Source organism: Dipodomys ordii, unplaced genomic scaffold (genome assembly GCF_000151885.1).
Source record: "Dipodomys ordii isolate 6190 unplaced genomic scaffold, Dord_2.0 Scaffold1000000727, whole genome shotgun sequence".
NCBI lineage: Eukaryota > Metazoa > Chordata > Mammalia > Rodentia > Heteromyidae > Dipodomys > Dipodomys ordii.
In genome coordinates, this window is record NW_012284344.1 from 349719 (window position 1) to 375946 (window position 26228).

Genomic DNA, 26228 nt, shown 5'->3' on the forward strand with positions numbered 1-26228 from the left:
AACTCAGCTGTAGCTTTAGTGGTATAGTAGTAACCTTAAGCAAAAAATGCTTAGGGACAGTGCCCAGACCCAGAGTTCAAGTCCCAGAATCAGCACCCAAAATTAAAATAAATAGAACACAAAATAACTACAGGTATGGCTAGTGATCGTATGCCTAGTTTGCATAAAATTCTGAATTTGATTGCCACCAGCAAGAAAAATACATAAACCAACAAAAAATGTTTCCAAAGTCAGAGGGAATTTTTTACTGATCCTTACTAACTGACAATTTTTTATTACACAATTTCATTTAGAAAGTTAGCCCAAGGCAGGTGCTAGTGGCTTGGTTCATGTCTGTAATACTAACTACTCAGGAACTTGAGAATTGAGGATAGTGGTTTGGCCTGAGCAGAAATGTTCTTGAGACTCTTCAATAAGCTACTCAAAAATAAGTGGAAGTGGCCCTATGGCTCAAGTGATAGAGAGCTAGCCTTGAGCTCAAAGAAGCACAGGTATAGGGGCCAGGCCCAAAGTTCAATCTTCATGAACAACAAAAATAAAAATAAAATGCCAAAAAATAACTCCAGTAGAAGAGAAATGATTATGCAATGACTACTTTAGCAAGAATGCATTTCTCAGTTTAAAATGAGGTTTCACTTTGTATCACCTTAAATATATAAGATAATTAAATTTCAAGTAATTTAACTTCACTATACACTAAGTTGGAGTGTTAATCTACATGTTAAATAACAGTGAGTTATAGAAACATGAAAGACGTACCTGTGGCAATGATAAGGGGAGTTGAAGAAATCAATGTTGTTTTGAGAGCAATTCAAGTTGAAGCTGACCACCTAGGTAGGTCTTCAGGAGACTAGGTCTGTTTCTAATTCCTAAGATCCCTCTCCTTGGCTGGGCCCCTCCCATTGAGTTTAATCAAAGGATTAGGTTAGGTATGGGGAAAAACAGCAGCTTGTATTGAAGGTTTTTAAAAAATAAACCCTCTTTTTTGTGTTTAAATGCAGGAACTAGAGAAGTCGTTGGTTCACAGGACTGTGCATTTGAAAGAACTTCCAACTATGAAGGCCAACCTGAGCCACATATTCCAGAGAAGGACATGATGTTGGCAAAGGAATCGATAGAACGTTTGCACAGAACATGGGAGGACCTCTTCTGTGAGTAATTCTTGTTTATGTTTGATGTAATCTACTAGTAATAGATGTGAAATGAGTAAAGGTAGAAAGGAGCTTTAATTTTCTTAAACTTGAGGTGCTTTTCAGTGGAGTCTATGGTCCACAACTGTTCCTTTACATTCTGTAATTTAAGTCCTTCAAGATGCTAAGAAAACTGAATTCACAATCCATTAATTGTAGGGAAGGGCACTTTTTGTTGGCAATTTTAAATATCCAATTGCATTTTTCTATGAAGGTGATTATAAGCAAAGAAGAGATTGAAGGGGGGTCAGAAGGTGGCTCAGTGGTATAATACTTCCCTCAGATTCATGAGGCCCGGGGTTCAATTCCTCACAGACACAAAACAGAAAAAGCCAGAACTGGCACTGTGGTTCAAGTGGTAAAGCGTTAGCCTTGAACTGAACTGAGGGACATTACCCAGGGCCAGAGTTCAAGCCCCACAACCGACAAAAAGAAAACTAAAAGAGGAGATTGAAGACACTCAATTCATAGATCCTGTTGAATGAAGACAATAAGGAGCTGTGTGGATAGCTGGTTTATGGAAAACAGTTCTACAGACAGCAGACAGCAGTATCATTGAAGGAAGGATTGAGAAGTTTCAGAAGGTGAACCAGCAGTATGCAGGGAGGTGTAGTTATGACATCCTTCTCAATGCTGAGAATCTCATGCTATAGGCATGTTTTGTATAAGAGTTGAAGAGACTTTGGAACTACTTTTCATCTTTCTGAGGGAAAAGAGAAGATTGCAGATAGATGAGAGGTGTGAGCCACTCATGTATAAGCATATATTGAGAACAGTTGTTTTTCTGGGTTGGCAAGTCTGATAAGAGGAGGGGCTTATGTCCCTTGAAGTATCTTGGTGTCTCAGACCAGTGATGGAGTCTAGTTATTGCCCAAGGGCAGGAGTCATCCCCAGTAAAGTTGATGATTTCATGTGGTCACTAGGCTTCAGATGTAATGTAGCTTAGTAATATAAAAGGAGTGATGTTTTTTGAGTTAATTAAAACTGAGTTATATCCTCTTGTGACTCCCAAGTAAATTAGAATAGAAGATAACCATGAGAGAAATGAGAGAGACTGTTGCATTAAGAAAGTAAGATTAATGAGCTATTCTTGACTTTCTAGACTTTCCTTTTGAAATTGCATTAACTCATTTCTACAAAGAATTTTTAAATTACAAAAATATTTAAGAAGCACCCTTTTGTTTGTGGCTAATGAAGAAATGGTTCTTTCCTTTTTTTTTATTCATGCAACTTGAACTCTGGGCCTGGGCATAGTCACTGAGCAATTCAGCTCAAGAGTAGAACTTTACCAATTGAGACACAATGCTACTTCCTGCCTTTTCTATTTATGTTGTGCTGAGAATCAAAGCCAGAACCTCAAAAATAATTTATCCTGTAATTGTTTCATTTTGTATTATTATTAATGTTTTTCATTGTGAAAATACCATACAGAGGGGTTAAAATTACATGAGCAAGGTAATGAATACATTTCTTATCAAGCATTGTTACCTTCTTCTTTGTTTCCCCTTACCATCTCTGCCCTTCCATTTCCGTTCCCCCCCTACCCCAACACCCCCCCACCAAAATTGTAAAGTTCATTTTTCAACATAGGGTCTTGTACATCTCATTGTTGCAATGGGTCCACTTGTATCCCTATTTAAACAATTTCTTTTTTTCCCGTCCACTCCCCAAATGATACCAACATAAAATATAGTGAAAACAGGGGTTATAACGAGGGGGTGGAAAATACAAAGCAACAAAGAAATCATCTTATAAATGTGTTAGAAACAATCGCAAGAAAGAAAAAGTATTTCAGTAGTTCTCTAGGGGTTCATTTCTACTAACATCAACTTATTTGAACTTTACTGCCTGTCTCAGACATATACTAGTTATTGCAAATAAGGGAAACCATGAGACCTATGTTTCTTTGGGCCTGGATTACTTCATTAATACAATTTTTTCGAAGTCTTTCCATTTCCTAACAAATGGGGCAATGTCATTCTTTCTGATGGAGGCATAGAATTCCATTGTGTGTGTGTGTGTGTGTGTGTGTGTGTGTGTGTGTGTATATATATATATGTAAAATAAATAAATATATATAATATATACATATATATTATATATCTAAAAGAAAAAATATATCACATTTTCTTGATCCATTCATCTACTGAAGGGCATCTCAGTTGGTTCCATATTTTAGCTATGGTAAATAATGCTGCACTAAACATAGTTGTGCTGGTAGCTTTAGTATGGTCTTGTTTGTAAACAATCGTGTAAATGCCCCAAAGTGGGATTGCTGTGTCATGAGGAGCTCTATGTGGAGTCTTTTGAGGAACCTCCATACTGCATTTCAAAGTGGTTGAACAAGTTTACACTCCCACCAACAAAGCAATAGGGTTTGGTTCCCTTCTCTCCACATCCCCTCCAGTATCTCTTGTTTTTAGAGTTCTTGATTATAGCCATTCTAACTGGGGTGAGGTGGTATCTCAGTGTGGTTTTGATTTGCATTTCTTTTATGGATAGGAATGTTGAGCATTTCTTCATGTGTCTGTTGGCCATCCTTTCCCTCTTCAGAGAAGTTTCTCTTTAAGTCTTTAGCTCACTTATTTATTGGGCAGTTGTTTCTTTGAATGATTTAATTTTTGAGTTCCAGGTATATTTTAGATATGAGGCCCTTGTCCATTGTATGGCTAATGAAGATCTTCTCACAATCCTAGGGCTTTCTATTGATCTTTCTAACTATGTCCTTTACCATGCAGAAGCTCTGCATTTTCATGCAATCCAATTTGTCCAACCTTTCTTTGATTGGTTGTGTTTCTGGGCGTCTATTAATAAACTTTTTTCCTGTGCCAAGAAGACCTAGGGTTTCTCCTATTCCATCCTGTAATGTTTTCACAGTCTCTGATTTGACTCTGAGGTCCATTTGGAGTGGATTCTCATGCAGGGTGATATAGAAACATCAAGCTTTATTTTTAAAATTTATAACCAATTTTGCCAGCACCATTTACTGAAGAGGCTGTCTTTCTTCCATTCTATATTTTTAGTTCCCTTATCGAAGATTAGATGGCTATTGTTCTGTAGGTTCATTTCTGGGTTTTCAATTCTATTCCATTGGTCCTGAGGTCTGTTCTTGTGCCAGTACCAAGCTGTTTTGATTACTATGGCTTTGTAGTAGAGTTTGAAATTTGGTAGTGATATTCCTCCAGCAATGTTCTTTCTGTTAAGGTTTCTTTTTGCTATTCGGGGTTTTTTATTGTTCCATTTGAATTTTTGGATTGCCTATTCGATTTCTTTGAAGAATGAGGTTGGAATATGGATAGGTATCGCATTGAATTTGTAGATAGCCTTGAGAAGTATTGCCATTTTCACGATGTTGATCCTTCCAATCTAGGAGCATGGGAGGTTTTGCCACTTTCTAAATTCTGTTTGATTTCCTTTTTCAGGTTTTTAAGGTTTTCATCATAGAGGTCCTTCACTTCTTTGGTTAATTTAATTCCTAGGTATTTTATTTTTTGTACGGCTATTACGAATGGAGTTGTTTCCCTGATTTCAGCCACGCTTTCCTCATTGTTGGCATACAGAAAAGTCATTGATTTTTGAGGGTTAGTTTTATATCCTGCTACTTTGCCAAAGTTTTGAATCAGCTTGAGTAATTTGTGAGTGGTGTCCTTGGGAATCATTAAATACAAGATCATTTAATATGCAAAGAGGAAGAGTTTTACTTCATCTTTCCCTATTTGGACCCCTTTTATGTTTGTATCTTGTTTTATTGCTGTAGCTAGGCATTCTAATTCTAGTTTGAAGAGAAGTGTAGAAAGTGGACATCCTTGTCTCATTCCTGAGTTAACAATGAAAGGCCTTAGTTTTTCACCATTGAGTATAATTCTGACTTTAAGTTTGTCATATACAGCCTTTATTGTATTGAGGAATCCTCCTTGAAAAATAGCAGCAACAAAAACGATCCTTATCAGAAAGAACAATGCTGGAGGAATATCAGTACCAAATTTCATACTCTACTACAAAGCCATAGTAATCAAAACAGATTGTTACTGGCACAAAAACAGACCTCAGGACCAATGGAATAGAATTGAAACCCCAGAAATGAATCCATATAAGCTTCTATAAGGGAACTCAAAAATAGAATGGAAGAAAGACAGCATCTTCAGTAAATAGTGCTGACAAAGCTGGTTAACTACTTGTAGAAAACTAAAGCTAAAACCTTATATATCACCCTGCACCAAAATCAAGTCCAAATGGATCAAAGACCTCGGAGTTAAAACAGACACCCTGAAAACATTACAGGACTGAATAGGAAAAACCCTGGGTCTCCTTGGTGTAGGCCAAAATTTTCTTAATAGATAACCAGAAACACAACAAATCAAAGAAAGTTTGTACACATGTGATTGCATGAAATTGCAGAGTTTCTCCATGGCAAAGGACATAGCTAGCAATATCAATAGAAAGCCCAGGGATTGGGAGAAGATCTTCACTAGCCATACAAAGGACATGGGTCTCATATCTAAAATAATAGTTTCATTACATTTAAGTTTTTTTTTCTCAGTCGTGGAGCTTGAACTCAGGGCCTGGCCACCGACTCTGGCCTTTTGTGTGCTAGAGGCTGGTGTTTTACCTCTTCAACCACAGAACCACTTCTAAGGAAGAAATGCTTCTGGGGTCTGGGCACTAAAGGCTCACCTCTCTAATCCTACTCAGAAGGCTGCTATCTGAAGACTGAATTTGAAAGCCAGTGCAGACAATTATCTCCATTTAGTCATCAAAACTTGGTAATATAGCTTTAGCTCAAGTGATAGAACACCAATCTTGACAGAAAAAGCTAGAGGATAGTACCCAGGCCCTGAGTTCAAGTTCTCATACGAGCACAAAAAAGAAGAAAACCACGAGGTCGAGTAATAATGGAGCTTCCTGTTTTCATACCATTCCATGCCTGCATGGAGGAAATAATCCTGTTATGTGAAAAGAAGTCCCCATTGAAGCAAATGGGGGAATAGTGGAAAAGCTTCAGCAGCAACACAAAAGCTTTCAAGGTGGATGACAAGCATAGCAAAGTCAATGAGTGTTAGTAACATGTCTTTGATTTCCTTGTATTAAGGTAAGAAATGATTGAAATTGCTTCCTACTTCTAAGCTTACTTCACTGACGGAGGAACCTAAGCATGCCTTTCCTCTACAATAATCTGGAATCTTTATAAACTTGCAGATTAAAGTTTGATGCTTAAAAAAAAACTTATAATTTGTGCATTAAAAGAGATTGATTATTAGTAAAAATTTATTATGCATTAGGTTAATATTGTTTTTGTAGTACTTGAGATTAATGCAGAGCCTCTGTTAGAGAAGTTCTGCACCTCTGTTTCTTTGAGACTGAATCTTCCTGTGTGTGTTACCCAGGATGGCCTTTAACTCCTGGGCTGGAATGATCCTCCCCCCAAAAGTGACAAGCCATTGGTAGGATGAGGTATATGATCAGCTATTGCAGGGGACTGAGCTAAGGTTCAATGCTTATACTTGGTGTAGGTCTCAGGAGCGTGAGTAAATCAGATGTTCCATTTTGGAAATAGCGTTCCTGGATTTGAACTCCAATCCCAATAATCTAGACTATTGTCCTAAAAAAGGAGGTGTTAACATTGACTAGATGGCCTGTAAGGAGGGTATCTCTCATGAAGCTTGAAGTGAGCCTAACAGTGGTCTATTAAAGACAAATTCTGGACTAAGGAAAATGAGGCTAAGGAAGGGAGGAATTTGCCAAATTATGTTAACTCTCAACAAGAGAATGAATAAGGGATATTATTCCTTTTCCCTGCAAAGTCTTGAAGGTGATTTGGCCATCAAGATGGGCTATTTTAAGCCCATGGATTAGGAGAATATAAACTAGCCATACAACGGACAGGGGTATCATATCTAAAATATACCTGGAACTCAAAATATTAAATCCCCCAACAACAAATCTTCAAAGAAACAATTGCCCAATAAATAAGTGGGCTAAAGACTTAAAGAGAAACTTCTCTGAAGAGGAAAGAAGGATGGCCAATAGACACATGAAAAATGCTCAACATTCCTATCCATAAAAGAAATGCAAATCAAAAGCACACTGAGATACCACCACACTCCAGTTAGAATGGCTAAAATCACGAACTCAAATAACAACAGATGTTGGAGGGGATGTGGAAAGAAGGGAACTTTACTGCATTGATGGTCAGAGTGTAAACTTGTTCAACCACTTTGGAAAGTAGTATGGAGGTTCCTCAAAAGACTCCACATAGAGCTCCCCTATGACCCAGCAATGCCACTTTTGGGCATTTACCCAAATGTTACAAACAAGACCACACTAAAGCTACCAGCATGACTATGTTTATTGCAGCATTATTTACTATAGCTAAGATATGGAAACAACCCTGATGCCCCTCAGTAGATGAATGGATCAAGAAAATGTGGTGTATATATCTATACACAATGGAATTCTATGCCTCCATCAGAAAGAATGGCATTGCCCCATTTGTTAGGAAATGGAAAGGCTTGGAAAAAGTGAAGTAATCCAGGCCCAAAGAAACATAGGTCCCATGGTTTCTCTTATTTGCAATATCGAGTATATGTCTGAGTTAAGCAGTAAAGGTCAAATAAGGTGATGTTAGGAAAATGAAACCTAAGATATGTATTCAAATATTTTATTTTCTTTCATGCGATTGTTTCTAACACATTTATAAGATTATTTCTTTGTTGCTCTGTATGTCCCTTCCCCATAATATAACCACTGCTTTCACTGTGTTTGATGCCGGTATAATTTGTGGAGGGGAAAGGGAAAAAATAGTTTAAATAGGGATACAGTTGTACCCATTGCAACAATGAGATGTACAAATCGTTATGTCTAAAACGAACTTTACATCTTTGTTGGGGGTGGCGTGGAGGATTTGGTCGAGGGGGCGGGGGAACATGGGAAGGAATGGGAAGAGGTAACAGAGGAGGAGGTTACAATGCTTGATAAGAAAGGTACTCATTATCTTGCCCATATAATTGTAACCCCTCTGTACAGTATTTTCACAATAAAAAATACTAATTAAAAATGGGCTATTTTGACCCAAGCGATAGAATGGATTATATTAATTCTCTGTTCTTTCTAACCAGGATACAGGGGGACTCAAAAGGTAGAGATCAAACTGCAAAAAAAAGATGTCTCTGCTAGCAGGCTTCCAATTCACTGTATCTTTAAAATTTGAAACAAATTAATGAGAACAGAAACCTTTTTTTCCATGTCTCCAATCTAAATGTTATTTACTTGGGTTTAGAACACTTCATAAACAACCAAGAGCTAAGATAACACTGTGTGACTCTCTCTTCCCCCAGAATTACAGTTCTGCAGTGCTAGAACAGAGACTGTGTGTGAGGAAGAGACTGGAGATAAGTGTTTCTTGGATGAGAAAACTAGAGCTGATAAGTTGCAGAGAATAGAACAGATGTCATCCCTTTTCTTCCTTTCCTTGGGTAAGACTAATTCAACCATGATGCAAGATGCTGAACCAATGAATGAAGAGGTCATGCTGTGCAGCAGGAGGGGTTGCCCATGCCCAGGTGCAGCTGGGAACTTGGAATTATTGATTCAACATAAGGAATGCTTTTTGTTGTTGTTGTTGTAAACATACTGTACAGAGGGGTTGCAATTACATGGCAAGATAATGAGTACATTTCTTATCAAGCATTTCAGCCTCCTCCTTTGTTTGCCCTTTACATCCCTTCCTTGCCTCCACCCGCCCCTCCACCCAATCCTTCCCCCCTTGCCCCCCCCACACCAAAGTTGTAAAGTTCGTTTTCGACATGACAACTTGTACTTCTCATTGTTGCAACGGGTCCACCTGTATCCTTAAACGACTTGTTTTTCCCCCTCTCCTCTACAAATTATACCGACATCAAATATAGTGAAAGCAGGGGTTATACTGTGGGGGAGGGACATACAAAGCAACAAAGAAATAATCTTATAAATTTATTAAGTCCCATTTCAGACTATAGCACTGTCTATGGCTGCTGTACTTGTCTGTTTGTGTCTTGCTCTTTGGCTTTTTCCTTTGGTTACAATAGAAACTACAGATGAAATGGAGAGTGTTGAGTGTGAGCTCAGCCATCGGGGATTGGTGATGGGCTTTCCAGGCATGGGCATGCCTGTGGGATTGGAGTCTGCCTTTGACAAGCAGGGCAGAGAGCTGGTTGTGCTGAGTAGAAAATGGAAAAGTCCTTTGATGAGAAAAATGCTCCAGAGAGACAATTAGCTCTAAAATGTATTGTTAACCTACATGTCCCCAACAAAGCTGGGGGATATTGGAGTTAATGGTTATTTTACTATACAGATGTTGAACCTTCTGAAAAGATAAAATGGTTTAGGTATGGGTATAATGTTTTCAGCAATTGACAGCTACTCACAAGTTTGACTATTGATTTATTTCCATACTGATTCAGTTACTTTTGAGTATCTCCACTTTCCTTAGTAATTTTTTTTCATATTGCCCACATTGGAATAGGTATTTTTGTTAACTTGTACTATTATTTCTTTGATTTAATGATACATTCCACATAAGGAAAACAGGGCAGAGGTAAATTAATTTCTTATGCATTAGTATGAATTAATTTCAATAATATGCATTGAGTATTTAAATTCTCCAACATACAATGTATGATCTAGGTTCAGTAGTTTATTCTTGAGGGAGTTTGCATTCATGAGCTAAGACAAAAGAAAACTTTATGTTTTGCATCTCTATGCATAATTCCTGTAAAAAGAACTGTCTTTGAAGACTGGAAGGGTATGATTCTTATTTTGATTGGTTTCATAGAAAAATATCTCTACAGGTTGAGATCCTTCACTTTGTATCTAGAAGTTTTCTTGTTTTGTTTATCAGACCTGGATTTCAGCTGTAGGAAACCTTGCTTCTTTTATCGGAAGCGGTCAGTGTTATTTGTTATGATAATTCGTGTGTATTTGTATTTAGATATGTGTTTAAATACATGTACATACATATATGTGCATATATGCATAGGTACATACATATGTATATATATGTATATATGAGAAATTTAGCTCACAGTCCCTGGATAAAGCCCTGGGAAGGGCAGAAATTGGAGCCACATAAAGAAACTACTTAGGTGTTGACGTGATGCAGTTTATGCCAACAGGCTGGTTTCTGAATCATTTTTCTTGTTTCTATCTGGTACTTCAGGATGCACATGTTTCTAAGAGCAATATTAACAAGGCCTGTCTAGCATGGGGTTTGGTGAACTTGGCCATTGGGCACATACTTTCTGACCTGGGAAAGGTGACAGTTGGGTTAGATTCTACAGAGTATAGAATAATACAATTGGCACAATTTTGAAAGTTCTTTGGGAAAGTTGTAACTGAGAGCTACATTTTGATTGACATTCATCTGGGACTGATATTTATCAGCCTCCAGATAAAACTTGGAACATAAAATAGATTAAGTCCTGACTGGATGAAACTCTGTAATCTCCAGGTGATTGTTTTCTTTTCCTCTGCCTTCCTTTTAACATCTGAAGGGATCTTCAGTACTGCATATGGAGATGAGGTTAAAAATGAGCATGGCTGCTAAAGTTCTCCTATGTGTTTTGTTCTTCATTTCTTATCTTTTAATATAACATAATAATCCCTTCTATGGAAAGAGAATCTAGCAGTCTTGAGTGCCCATCACTTACTCATCCAATAAGTACATAGGAAGTACCTCCTGTGTTGTATTCTGATGTCTGCTTTTTAAGGGTATAGCCATAAGAAATACGACATATCCTGACTTACTTTTGAATCCTCAGACTGTACACCACCTGAAATAGAGAAATGTTTTTAATCTTTTCATAAGTAGTACCCATTTCTTAGCACTGTGAACAGGATTAAGGAATTTGGTAGCATGGAAAGCACAATATGCACATGTCTGCAGATAGATGTTTGCTTATTTCTATTTACATAATGTTAAAAATTATATGACATATAGAATTTAAAGAATGGTTTAATAATAGAAAATTTAAAATAGATTGACTGTCCATCCTATAAAATACTTGAGAAAGGAGATATTTTGAATTTCAGATATTGGAACATTTGCATATATGTGATAAGGTAACTTTGTGGTGGGATTAATTATAAACATAAAATGCATTCATTACTTATATACCTAGACTGAAGATAACTTTATATACTTTTAGTGTGCCTTGATGTTTTTTGTTTCCATTTCCTTTTGTGTTGTACCTGAGGCTTGATCTAAAGAACTGAGAACTTAACTTGAGCTTTTTGCTTAAGGCTAGTGCTCTACTACTTGAGACACAGCTCCTTGTCTACATTTTGTGGTTAATTGGGGATCAGAATCTCAGAGACTTTTCTACCTACACTGACTCTGAACTGTAGACATCCTTATGTCTCAGCTAGCATTACAGGCATGAGCCCGTAGCAGTGTGCACCTGTTTTTTTTTTTTTTTTGGGTCCGGTCGTGGGGCCTGAACTCTGGGCCTGGGCGCTGTCCCTCAGCTCTTCAGCTCAAGGCTAGCGCTCTACCACTTGAGCCACAGCGCCACTTCCGGCTTTTTTCTGTTTGCTTATGTGGTGCTGAGGAATCGAACCCAGGGTCTTGAGCATGCAAGGCAAGCGCTCTACCACTGAGCCACCTTCCCAGCCCCTGTGCACCTGTTTTGATGGTCACAGTCACATGAAGCCCAATGTGGAATCTTCTCACTTGAGACAGCATCACAACACAAGATTCTCAGATTAGAGATGCTCAGCCTGCATCTTACTTCTTTACCGCATTGGTTTGTCTGTAGCACTCCATTTTGAATACCATAGTTCTGAAGAAGCCCAGAAAAGCACTTCTCCTCCTTCTCAGGGAGGTATTCCTTATTGAAATTATCTTAACCCTGGGGTTAAGATCTTTTCAAACTCAAGATATTTTGTTGTTTGTTAACTTTGATTCCTGATGCAAACTTATGCCCCCAACCCTTACTCTTTGAAATAAGAAAGTGGGTTAAGGTAATGTAGAGACAGGTGTTTATAATGGCTTCTAGTGCTGTCATTCTGAAAGGTAGGGGAGGGAAGGTGTAAGATTTTTGGGAAGGTCACAGAACGTCAGCACTGGAACCCACAAATGGAAAGTCCTCATGACCAAGCCTCTTCTCCAACCAGAGCCCTCCAGGAGGGCAACCATTTCCAGGTGTTTGGAAACTTTCTTGTCTCTGGGCAGTCACAAGGACAAAATGTTGGTGTGAGGAAGGTGGAGCTCTACAGCTGTAGAAACCACGTAGGCAAGTTAGTTGGAGGCATTGACTCTGATGACCCCATCTGATGTCTTATGTGCCATGAGGGTGCATATGCCTGCATGTATTTCCTCTGGGGAAAATAAGAGGGACTCCCCTTGCTCCATGTCAGGGCAAAGGCCTGATGCCCAGCTGCCAGACTCAGGTGAAGGTTTGCAGGAAGTGCCATTATGCTCCCCTGTTAATTCATAGAACAATGCCCGGAGACTCTCTTTGTGCATCTACAGAAGCTCACCTATGCCTTGCTTACACTTTGCAACCTTTGATCACTGGAGCTACTTCACATTTGTTGACAAGGCTTAATTCTTCCTGCTTACTGACTTAAAATTACCTCTAATTATCTGTGTTCGTATGAAATTGTGTAAAGTTAACTTTCTGCTCTCTGTCTGAAGATCTACTTTTAGGACTGTATGCTGTAAATCAGCATGTGATATGTCAACATACTTTGTCCATACCCACATATTGTGGTCCACTTTCTGCCTATTGGTCATGCGTTCCCAGGTGTCGCTGAGGAATTGGCAGCAATTTGGGTTATACCTGTTTCCAGGACCAGACTAACATCCCTTACTCCCTTTTTAATAAATCATGCAATGACTTTGAAGGCAATGTGTTTGCAATAAGAATTGTTTGCAGAATGTTTGCCCTTCAAACTAATCATTCCCACGTGCCCTGGCCGTTGTCTATTGACCATTGTCTATTGAGCATTGATATTGGTCAATGTCCCAAATGTCCTTCACATGTTAAGTTTCCCACAGTTCCCCCTCAGTACCCAGCTAAAGAAGGTAATCCCATCACCACCATATTCTACCAATGAGATCAAACAAGCCAGGATTCAAAGCCAGGCCCTCACCACATTGCATGCCTTGCTCTAAGGGCATACACTTCGCTATTAAGAATAAACACTTGGTGTTTCCTTGTGTGCTGGAGTTCGTAGCTATAATCTTAGCTGCTCAAAAGGCTGAGATGTGAGAGATCATGGTTCAAATTCAGAAAAGTAGTGTGATTTGTTTCCCTTTCATGTAGGTGGTTATATTTTCCCACCTCCTGAGCAGATGTCAGGGACTGCATGAGACACCCAATTTGTGGCAGAGCAACCATTCCCAGGACAGCACTATTGAAACAGATAGTGGGAACACTACACTTTTAGTTGTGACAGGAGAGCAGTTGCTCTGTTTTTGCATTTGGCATAATTATCTTGTGTCTAGAGCAAAGGAAGCATCATGATCTTGAAATGTCACAAGTTAGTCTAAGCTGGTTCTGTTGAGTTGGTCTGCTGGTACTGTAGCCATTCCCTTAAGTGTTTGGCAGGGCACCTGAAATGTTAGAATGACTGGGCTTCTGTGTGTGGAGTCCTCAGAGCCTGTCTTGTATACATGGTCTCTGGTGGCCTCAACAACATGGCAGCTCATAATTGTAGGAGCTCAAAGGTGGCAGTGACTAGACCTTCTTCAGACCCAAGCCATAATTCTGTGGCTTGCCCTCAGATGAGACAAGTGAGGCCCATCTAATTCAACAAGAGGGCCAGTGCCCGTGTGCTTCACTGGAAGCCACCAGTCAAACAGAAGCTTGGGGGACCTTCAGAAGCTGAGGCTACTTCCAGTCACTGTTGGAGACAGTGATTGGATGAGAAAGACACCAAGGGCCTTCAAGAATGTTCTGAGGAATTCTATTAGTGGATTTCACATCTGTTGAACCAATAAGGTATCAGGGACAGAGCATTCCAAGGCAGAGCCCCCCTCCTGTGCTACCATAGAGCCTGGAAAATGGGATGCTGTCCTGTCACATTGGTGCCAGTGAACAGCAGGCTCCTGTCAGATCCAACCTATGGTGAGATTTGCAACTGTTCTTCCCTAAGTGTGTTCTCTGGAGACCTCACTCTTCTTCTTGTGTGGTGGTGTCATTCAGTGAGAGTGTCTACACCTGCAAAGAAGTCAGGGTTATCTTGCCTTGGCTCCTGAAAGAAAGGCCTTGATATCCCTCACCATCAGGAGAGGTCCCTTTCCAGACCCCTGAGGAACTTTGGGCTGTGTAGTGGCTTCCATTGATCATTGTCCAATCCATCCCATGTCCCTCAGACCTCAACTGGGGGGTGTAGTGACTATTTGCTTATCAAGCCTGTAGAGAAGGAGATTCCAACTCAGTATGTGCACACAGGATGGTGAGTATGTGCACACAGGATGGTGAATCCAATGGTCACTACACTTGTCATATTGAATTGTCTGTTTGGAGGGGACTGTTTTGAGTCTTCCCTGAGCACAGTCTTTCACCAGATACAAAGCATGTATCTGTTGTTGATTTGTTGGTTTTGACTGCTCCACACAATGATTCAGTGTAGGTTCCCTCCACAAAGCCAGGAAGCTGTCACGTTGTTATGTAAGTGAATGACCAAACCAGGCTCATGGTTTCCTAGGTGAGTCTGCCAGGTATTTGGTGGGAACAATTGCAGGTTCTCAGGTAAGGTGGGTTCTATATGTCATGATGCAGGTAGGGTTTGGGAATGCTGAGAGGTGGACTGTGAGAATGTGAAGGGGCTCAGGGTCAGAGCAGTCACTATTGGGCAAATCATGAACATAGATGTGATGGGCATGTGTGTAGCCAGCCTACTTTGGGGTGGTTGTTAGACATTCAAAATGCATAATACCCCTTAGCTGGTTAAGTATTTTAAAGTTAGAAGCATAGGATCTTATGTTTTGGGAGAAAATTCTAACACATGTATTGAACTTTTTAAAAACCAAATTTAGGCTCTTAATTTTGTTTTTAATAAAAATTTCATCCCAGCTACATGGAAGGGCTAAAATCAGGAGCATTGACCTTTCAGGATAACATGGGAAAAAATTGAAAAGCTGAGGGTGGTGGCATGCATCTGTCATCCCAGTGTGGCATGGCATGCAAGTAGGAGGATCACAGAATGGCTGGTCTGGGCAGAAAACATCACACAAAGGGATGTGGCATGGCTACAGTGGTAGAGCACTTGGTTAGCAAGAATGAAATACTGAGTCAGATGCCAATAATGCCAAAAGTACATAAATAAATAGAATGAATCTAAATAAACCCCTCATGCCCACTGCATGGCTTACCTGAAATTCCAGGCCACCATTTCCTTTATCATTAGTGATTTTTGAAACACCACATGGAATATTGGAAGGGCTGTCTGGGTTTTCCTGCTTCCTCTGCTGAGAAACCTGTCCATGTTATGTTTTTAGATTTTAAGAACTACTATGAATTCTTTTTTTTTTGGTATTCAGGTAAAGGGTAGGTTTACTCATCATTCTGGCTGGCACCAGGCCATCTTGTCCCTCCGCATGGCTGGGAATGGCCTGGGAAAGACCTGGGAAAGAGTTGGGAAAGAGCTGGGAAAGAGAACTGGGAAAGAGAGAGCTGGGAAAGGGAGAAAGTTAGGAAAGAGAGAGAGTTGGGAAAGAGAGTGTCTGGACCTGGGCTAGGCCTTATCTAGGGTATGGGTGGAGAAAGGTGTGGCCACATCAAATTCAGATGTGACCACAGTGGATGCAGATGTGATCTCTTCCAGGTGCGCCAGGTGCCTAGGTAATGCAGGTACTCAGTGGAGACTTTGCTCTCCATCCAGGAGCGGACCTTACATTCCAGCCTTTTAATAATCATGTCATGGGGCACGGATTCTCTCTGGCTACTTCCTGCTGACAAGGGGCATTAATATTAGGGATAAAAGCCTGAAATTTGGTTCCCTCCCACAGAAGGCAGTGAGCAGCTGCTGTCGCTTGATGGTGTGAGTCATTAGATGAACTCTGGAGAGGTCTCATGAGGCATTGAGGGACTGGAAAAAATACTAGAGAGCAAATAAATGGCAAGTGGAAGGACTTGGGGCTGAAAATGTTGTTAGAAATGTCCCTAGCTACTTATGACATCTGGCAATTAGGTAGAGGATAAGTCAAGTGACAAATGCAAGAATATAAATTCCTGTGGAGTTAATAGGTAGACAGGTATAGACATTGGGTGGGCAGGCTTCTTACTTCTATTGACCTCCTAACTGTGGTTAATTTTGGAAGGTCAGGCACAAAGTAGCTTTGGTCATCATCTGCTCTTACACCTGTCCATGGTCCCTTGTTCCCCAGACTGGCTGAGTCTAGGTGCTCGTTGGTGGGATGGCTTGTCCCAATAGGTATTTAAGGAGGTTTGAACTCAAAGCCTGGGCACTATTCCTGAGCACTTCTGCTCAAGGCTAGTGCTCTATCACGTTGAATTACAGTACCATTTCCAGTGTTTGGCTGGTTAGAGATAAGAGTCTTGAGCCATGCTTCCAGCCTGGCTCTTTGCAGGTTAGTTGGGAGATGGAGTCTTAGGGATTTTTCAGCCCAGGCTAGCTTTGAACTGCAATCTTTGCCACAAAGGCCCTTTATTATTTCCAATTAAAGCAACAAGGATATCAAATAGAATAGAGAATAGAGCTTACCTGGTCCTTATCAAGAATTGACCAACAAATATTCTGCAATGACAAAACTTGTTAGATGTGATGAAAATTTTAGCACAGTTAAGCCTACACAGTCAGTAGTAAATACACAACATAAAACAAAAAAGGCAAAGCTCAAAACCTGAATTTTTTTAATTGTGAAAATACTGTACAGAGGGGTTACAATTACATGGGCAAGATACCGAGTACATTTCTTATCAAGCATTGACAACAGTGGTAGACATCTTTGGTAACAAAGCACATCAGATGGTTGGGCCTCACTTACCAGGGCCTGAAAAAGAGCAACTTGTTAGCAAGACACCTTAGAATTAATGGATGGAGTAGTAAGCTTGGTGGAAGTTTATGGGTCAGATGGGTCCAAACCCTTAACCCACCATGTGGCCAAGATCGTGAACTCAAGATGGTGAATTTCTGAAAGAATGCAAAGAAACCCTGAACAAATAGATCAAGCCTACATTGGCTAGCCTTTGAGAGGGAACCTAGAGGGGGGGATCCCCAGGACCCAGCCTGCATCACACTGTTCAGGGCACAAGCCAAAATGTAGTAGAAAAGAGAAGTGGAGAGATAGGGAAGGTGGACATGAATGGCAGAGAGAGAGCAGAGAGAGCCTGAAATTAAACAGACTTCTGACCATTTACCATTGCAGTAGCAAAAAGTATGTACATCTGAGAATGGCATAAAATTAGGCTCTCTGGCTTTCCAGGGAGTGCAGGAGGCATTCAAAGGCGTTTCACAGCTTATGTGTGACTCGCAGCACCCCAGCGCTTCCCGGGCAGAAGCAGAGTCCCGACTTCCCCGAGAGCCCTTTAGAGAAAAGAAGCCAAAACCAAGCATCCTCGGCTTCAGAGGTGACCGGCCTTTCATCTAAAGGCTGTAGGAGCTCTCTGGCATGGCGCCATGTCTGGACAGAGACTGAGAAACTGAGAATTGTAGAGAGTAGCTTCACTCACCAGAGTAGAGAAGTGGTGTGGACGTGGATGTGAGGGCCAGCAATGGTATCGGTGTGATGTGTCCACAGCAGACAGACCAGTTCGCAATAGCCATCAGAACTGTGGGTATTCCTTAGAGCAAAAAAAAGCAAATAAAAGAAAAAAAGAGGAAAAAAACAGAAAGGAATCCCACCTATCCTGACTTTAAGCCCTTTATCAGAGTCAGCACCGTTTATGTTAGATTTTTAAAAAGAGGTAGCTGAATAAGAACAGCACCACGCACCGCACTTGGTATTCAGGTAAGGGGTAAGTTTATTCATTGTTCTGGCTGGCACCAGGCCATTGTGGCCCTCCACGCAGCATGGAAAGGCCTGGGAAAGACCTGGGAAAGAGCTGGGAAAGAGAGCTGGGAAAGAGAGAGCTGGGAAAGAAAGAGTTGGAAAAGAGAGAGCTGGGAAAGAGAGAGTTGGAAAAGTACTATGAATTCTTGAATCATTTCTAGGAAGAGGGATTATGGGAAAGTTTGCAGGTATTAGGTCTTTGTTATGGTAGGGGTGAGGTTTTTTCACAGCAAACATACAGCCTCCATGATTTAAGAAGACTTTCATGGGGTCTGGTACTCTTTAATTCTGTTGAAATACTTTCCCTTCTTCCTCTTGAAAAATAAGTTCCAAAATAGAGTTTAACTTTCATCACTAAAAGTTCTTCCTTTTACTCTATGGGCAGTTCACACAAGGCCAAAATATAAACCAGCTGGTTCTACTGCATCATATACCTTTGCTATGTATCAAATTTTTCATCCTGAACCTCAAATCATGTAATAATTTGCCTATTTATGACTGAATTGTAGTTCCTTTATTAATAAAAGCTAATGGGAAAGGATTGTGTATTTAGTTGATGAATAGACCTACATTTTATTTCCCTGAGATACTGCAGCAGAGTATTAAAAGGAATGTAATATATATATATATATTGGGCGGGTCCCATCATGGGGCCTGAACCTGGGCCTGAGGACTGTCCCTCAGCTCTTCAGCTCAAAGCTAGTGCTCTACCACTTGAGCCACAGCGCCACTTCCAGCTTTTTTCTTTTTGATTATGTGATCTTGAGGAATCTAACCCAGAGCCTCAGGCATGCAAGGCAAGAGCTCTACCACTGAGCCAACTTCCCAGCTTGGTATGTAATATTTTATTGATATGTCTATCCCTTAAATGAATATATTTTGGGGCTGGGAAGGTGGCTCAGTGATAGAGCGCTTTCCTTGCATGCCTGAGGCCCTGGGTTTGATCCCTCAGCACCATATAAGCAAAAAGAAAAAAGCCAGAATTGGCGCTGTGGCTCAAGTGGTAGAGCGCTAGCCTTGAGCTGAAGAGTTGAGGGACAGGGCCCAGGCCCAGAGTTCAGGCCCCACGACTGGAACCCTCCCCCCAAAAGTAATATATTTTTAATTTAATTTTTTGTGAACATACTGTACAGAGGGGTTACGATTACATGGGCAGGATAATGTGTACATTTCTTATCAAGCATTTCAGTCTCCTCCTTTGTTTAACCTTCCCAGCCTCCCCTCCCACCCCCCACCCGATCCTCCCCCCTCCCCCTTCCCGCACCAACGTTATAAAGCTCGTTTCGACATGACAACTGTACTCATCGTTGCAACAGGTCCACCTGTATCCTTAAACGACTTGTTTAAGTTATACTGACATCAAATATAGTGAAAGCATGGGTTAAATTGTGGGGGAGGGACATACAAAGCAACAAAGAAATAATCTTATAAATGCTTTAGAAACACATGCATGAAAGAAAAAACACTAAAATACATATCTAAGGGTTCATTTTCCTAACATCACATTATCTGACCTTTTCCGCTTGACGCATACATATACTAGATATTGCAAATAAGGGAAACCATGGGACCTATGTTTCTTTGGGCCTGGCTTACTTCACTTAATATAATTTTTTCCAAGTTAAAAAAGTAATATATTTTAGGATGTCATTATTTTTATGTGAATTATGTAAATGTTGATAATATGCTGTTGGTTATACATTTAGTTTTCAAGAGTTTCACTTAATTGCTCTTTTTGAGCACATATAGTACAAGTCTATTTGCAATAGTTTTTTAATGGCACTAATAGTATAGTTTATATAGAGAAAATAGAGTTATTTTAGAACCCTATGATTGGTTATAGTATTAATAACACAATTAGCTTGAAGTATCAATATTTCTCACCAATTACTGATACTTAATGAGGTTGAGTGTGGAGTTTTGGAGTGCAAATGAAATGGTGGATGCACAGAGTTGTAAGGAAATGTTTAGGGACCATTTAAAGGAATTGGATGACCCCAAAGTTGTAAGTCCCTGGTCTTCTGTGAGTAACTAGTGCTACGAAGGTCTCAGGAGAGATCTTCATTGCTTGAGACACATTGTGCTCCTGGGATTTTTACCCCTGGCCCAACTAGATATGTCCTTTCTGGAGGCCAGGTTCTCTTGTGACTTTAACTATGAAGCACCCAGCCCTCATGGGGGATTTGAGATTTCAGTAGCTCTTAAAGCCTAGGCAGAATAGAAGACAGAGCTCCCTTCTCCCAGTTCCCAGGTCTTGCTTCTGAATGGATGGATGGAGAATAGGGGAGATATGAAGCTGTAGGTCAAGCAGGAGTGGCTCAGGTAATGTGCCAGAATCACAGACGTTCCTTGTAATTGTAGAAGACTCCTATAGCTTCTACAGTGCAGTGCAGGGGAATGAATATTGGCAATGAAGGCAGGGCCAACATCAGGTACTAGATGTGTCTCCTTTAAACATGTCCAAGCCTCAGCCTGCATTTCCTCCTCTGAGAAATTGGGATGGTTTTCTTTCCTGATGGTCTTGCTTTGTGTCTATGAGATCCACTTGGAAGTCTTGCTGAGAAGGTGATGCTATGATTCCCTCATCTGGGCAAGGAAGGCAGGAGGAAGAGAAGAGAGTGTGAGAAACAGAATCCCTCTCTAATCTTGTCCTAAGGAGGTCTGTCTATGTGGTAGAAAGTGCTTCCAATCTGGCTTTGTGTCAGAGCCTCTGCTACCTGCCTCTAGCTTTATTGGATGGCACCCTTGGCTGCAGAGAGTATGGGCTTGGCTTGAATGTTCCTTATCTCTTGTGTGTTGATATACTAACCCGGCCTCCTGATTGATGGCTGAGAACCCTATCTCACTTGGGGGTGAACTTATCTCCATGCAGCTCCAGACCAGTCATCCCTCTGGGCATTTGCTTTACTTGGGAACTCAAGCCTGAGCATAGCATGCACACAGCTGCTGCATTAGGGTGCCTGACAATCTCATCAGCCCTTTAGTGCTCATTTGTGAATACCTTGTTGATGTGGTGCCTGGAGCCTACAAGTCCAGCTTCCTTGTTACGCTGGAGTATTGAGGACTTCAGAGTGAGTACTCAGTGAGTACCTAATGGCGCCCAGTACAGAACAGCTCTGTGTACTCACAGTAGTGGACATAGTGATCAATTACTGTAGGTGATTCATAAGTGAGTTAAGAGGGCACATGGAAGAAGGATTGGTTAGCTTGAGTTCATACCAAAAATAGATGAGAAATATTTAGGTCTTTACAGGAAGGTGATATTGGTTCTGAATATTTGGGGATAAGATCTTCTTTGGTGGTCTCTGGGAGGAGTCTGAGGCCCTGGCAAGCTGTGCTGGGCACTATTCTATTTGGTTCCTTGGTACCACAATTGCCTGTCTAATACTAAATGGTTCCTGTTAGCCCCAATCAGATCCTATTACACTAGTACAATTTGAGTTCCAGCATCAAAAGCTCTTTGTTCAGTTAGCCGAGCTCTTTGTGTTAGTTAATAAATCTGTCTTTTGTGTGAAGCCTGCGTGCTTGTCTTGGAAGAAGGTGCTGAAACATCAAATTATTTATGAAGCCTGTTTTCTTTGCTTACTCATAAATGGATAAATAGTAGTTTTGGAGCTACAGCATTGGCCGGAAAGGAGGAACAATGGCTCATTGTCTTCTCTAGTTCTGAAGGATCATGGTTCCCATGGGGCCCCAAAACAGAGCTAGCTGTGGTTGTGATGGGTTTCATCAAAACTGCTACAAAGACGTTACAAATAGGTCACAAACTCTTGAGAGTGTTTGCATGGATATGAGTCTTTTTTGTATTCATGTAAGTAAATAAGAAGTACATTCCTCAGAATAAATACAATTTGTGCATTGTAGAAAATGTGTGCAATAGAGATAAAGCATGATGAAAAACTAATTGCCTATTTCAGCACAAAGGATGGAACACTACCAACACCTTAATGTGCAATGTTTTAAATGTCTCTAAGCATGTGTGTCTATCTTACCTATAGCATATACCTACTAAAACTTTTAAAAGAAGGGCATTAAAAGTGTATTTTCTTTTTATTTTCATCACAGCCACGGTCTCTCTCTGGTTCACCAGTTTGCCCATTGACTTGACAACTCTCCAAGAGTCTTAGCTGATCTGTTGTCATCGCCCTCCTAATAAGAAATATTCTTAGCCCTATTAAGAGCACAAAATTTGTGTGGGTGGGGTTATCACAGGAATTACAGCTTTGTGGCCCTTAGAGTAGGGTTTCTAAGTATTCCCAGGACAGGAGTTGTGATGGCTCTGTCACTTAGGAAATACCAGGTTTCTCTGAGTCCTTGTATGGCTTACTGGCTTACCCTAAGTTTTTAGGTCAGTCAGGACTGAGTTGTGCTCTGTCTCCAGCTCTGTCACTTGTCAATTTGTGCGTCATTGAAGATGCTTTTCCCTGCTTGCAGATGGCTCCAGTGATGGTTATAGAACCAGTTTCTTCAGAACATGCAGTATTTGGGAAATAGCATGGGAAATGCTTGGCTCTGTGGACCTTCTTGTCAGTGTGGGGAAGTAAAATTACACAAGAAGAGACCAGAAAATGTGTGTCTTCTCCTGATTTTAAGCAAACCTAGAGGTTTTTTTCTCTTTGCCTCTCATAATGAATGTCAAAGAGTTCCATCTTGTTGCTGCTACAAAAGAATACTTGCTCAGTATCCAGGTTCTCACATTCAGCCCTCCTGAAGGGGGAGTTGAGTGTGTTCCTGAAGTCTGCCGAGGACTCCATTCTTAGTGGGAGTCCAAGACCCAGGTGCCACCTGTTCATCTTGACAAGTTAAAGGCATGAGAGTCTGTGGCTCACCTTACTTCTCCCCTGCAGGATTTGGTCAGTAAATGCGAGGCTCAGCTACTTTGCCAATAACTAGCATATACCCGAGTACTCCCAGTGTCATAGAAAGGAACAGGATTTTCCCTGTGTCTTTTTACTTCTCTGATAGAACAAAGTAATGATTAATTTGTTTATTGCTGGTGATATTCAGCTATTGTGATACCAAGTGGTATATCTTTGAACTTTGAGTCTGAAATGTTCCCCAAAGGCCCATGTGTTATAGATTTGGTGGCCACCCCATGATGAAGCTGGTAGAACATTTAGCTATGTGCAGTGATCACCCCATAATTTTGTAATATGCCTGTCATCACATTAATTGGGAAGTATATTAAGGTTATAGGGAGGCATGAGTCAAGTGTTAGAGTGGCCGTCCAGCAATAATAGGGCTCTGAGTTCAATCCCCAGGACTGTAATCAACCATTCAGAAACACACCCCATGCTATGATAGAGTCAATCTTTTTATTCCACAGCTGAGGTGACCAGCTCCCAGTTTTGTCTACCTTCCTTCGTCCCTCCCTCCCTTTGTTTTTTCCTTCCATTCTTTCTTCCTTCCTTCCTTCTTTCCTTCCTTTCCTCCTTCCTTCCTGCCTTCCTTCCTTCCTTTCTTACTCTCTCTCCCTCTTTCTTCCTTCCTTCCTTTCTTGTTTTTACTTCACGTTTGTCTTCTGAGTGTGAAGATAGGTTTTCTCCCAAATGTTACAGCAGGTAATCATTTAATATTTTATGTACGTTTCCCATCTGCATATTTGTTTGCTTGTTTATTTTACTTAGGTTTGAACTCAAGACTAGTTTGCTGGGCACATGCTCACACAGCCACTTGAGACACATCTCTACTACTTTTTAGCTTTAGTTATATGTTATATAGGACCTCGTGTTTTTTGCTTAACTAGGCAGAACCAACATCATCCTGTCCCCAGCTTCCTGGGATTTGGGATGGGCTACATGCACAATCATACCAGTTTATTGAGATGATGTTTCAATTTTTTTGTGCAAGATGGCCTCCAACTTTGATCATCTTGATCTCCACCTTCTAAGTAGCTGGGATTTGGAGGGACAGACATGCACCATCCCATCTTTGACCTTGAAAAACCTCTTAATTTTATGTGTTTATTGCCTGTTTCTGGGGCATTTCCCCCCCCCGTGCTTATTTCTTAATGAATAGAGATGTTATTCCTTTTGTTCTCTGGTTAGGTTCATGTAAGATGTCAGCAGACTTTTTGTGTATGGCAGTCTTGGGGTTGAACTCAGGGACTGGGTCCTGTCCCTGAACTTTTGTGTTCTAGGCTAGTACTCTACCACTTGCGCCATACCCCCACTTATGGATTATTGGTGGTTAATTGAAGATAAGATTCTCATGGACATTTTTTGTCAATGTTAGCTTTGAACCATGAGCCTCACGTTTCAGCACCTGAGTAACTAGGATTATATGCATGAACCATCAGTGTCCAGGTGTCAGCAGACATTTTTTAAGGGGGAATGCACACATAGGCAGTATTTCATTTCCACCTGTCTGTAGGTGTTTAATATTTGTCTAATTTTTTTGGCTTAGCTTTTCCTTGGTTGGAGTTAAAAGTTTCTGCTTTTCAACAAAGGATATTAATGTCTACTGAAGGAATAAGAGCTATATCTTAGAGAAAAATCCATATTCTTTTTGAATAAATGCCTTCCTATGACAATCTGGCTATGCATATTTCCTAGCAGGTTTTAGAAGTTCAGAATCTTCAGCATTTCAGCTTCCCACAGACTCTAAATTATTTCATTCAGGTCTCCTCTTTCTAGGATCTGAAATTTTGAATTCTCGCCTCTCTTAGAAATTAAAAAATAGGCAATTATGTTATGCATTTCCTTTGATTTCACTGGGATTTTAGAGCGGTGTTTGATATATAAACCGGTGAATAAACAAACTTTCTGTAATCTAACAACATACTTCTGGTGACAAGCTGAAAGTATTACATTCATTTTTCCTAAATATCTCATTCTTCTCTGTTCAAATTGTTGGCAGTCACTGATCAATGTTGCATATAAATTGAGGTCTCAAAAAGCAAAATAATCCAAAGCCCTCAAAATGGATACAGTCCTGAAATTATGAAGGAACAACTACCTTCAAAGACCTCTTGTTATTAGAGATGTGCCTTATAAACCCACTGAGGGAATTTTTGGAGTGAATTTTGTAAGTTTCCTAAGGGCAGGATCATGTTTATACAATTCTGAGCACTTTCTGGGTGTTTTGCTATGTTGGCTTTTTGTCTTTCTTCTCTCAATGTCAAGTCTTAGCATGTAAGTACTCAGTAGTACAGTTAATCAGGAGTGCAGCAGACTTGGTTTACAAAGAGGTGACTCCCATTCACTTGTTTGTACAACTTCCTTCTCATTGGACCGTCTATGGGCTCTTATTAAGACATTCAATATTGGGAAAAGGGAGGAGGACTGAAAGGGCATAGGCTTGACTCAATTGTCAATAGGTGAGGACTGTTTATTGAGGAACACCGAGGGGCACAGACCTTCCTACAGTTTGGAGGTTGTGGGTAGGAGCTGGGTTTTCATCTGAGCAGGGAAGCAGAGATAGTGAATTGTACCTTTCAAATAGGCTCACCTGGGATGTTCACAGCTGGGTTCAGGCACATCAAACAAACATATCTGGGAATTTGCCTGACATCTGTATGGACCTGGGACAATAGGGTGGGAGTCAATCCTTCACTCTACATCTGATACTGTTGCCTTGTGACAGAACACCTTTTGACACCTGCATTCTTTCCTGTTCTCCTCACATTTTCTGTCTTATTGCTTAAAGACAAGCTATAAAATACTATTTCCTACTCCTGTGATTATTGGGCTTATGAATTGTCAATGACCCCTTATACACACAGGATGAAGTAAATCCCTTCCCTATGGCTTCTGGGACCTGTTTGGCTAAGACTAGCCTTTACACACACACACACACACACACACACACACACACACACACACACATCTTGAGACTCTCATTATTTCTAGGATTTCTACATGGTATTCATTGTCCCAATCAGAATTACTTAAATACTGAAAATTGGACCCTATTAATAATTATTCTGGGACAATGGCACAGGTTGGTTGGACTCAGAGAACAGGAACACATGATCATTTTAGGTATATCTTACTCTTATTCTCTTTGCCCCTTTCGTCTGTAGTGGCTTATTCCCAGGAAGC

The 26228-nt window shown here is 40.5% G+C and overlaps 1 protein-coding gene across 1 annotated transcript in view; it reads left to right on the forward strand.

Annotated features, from left to right (window-relative positions):
* Window positions 1-746: 746 nt before the first annotated feature.
* Window positions 747-26228, forward strand: part of LOC106002768 (anaphase-promoting complex subunit 4-like) — a 99420-nt gene continuing 73938 nt past the window's right edge. The window contains 2 exon segments of the mRNA XM_013037572.1: window positions 747-834; window positions 1002-1151. Coding sequence (XP_012893026.1) covers window positions 747-834; window positions 1002-1151 — 238 coding nt within the window.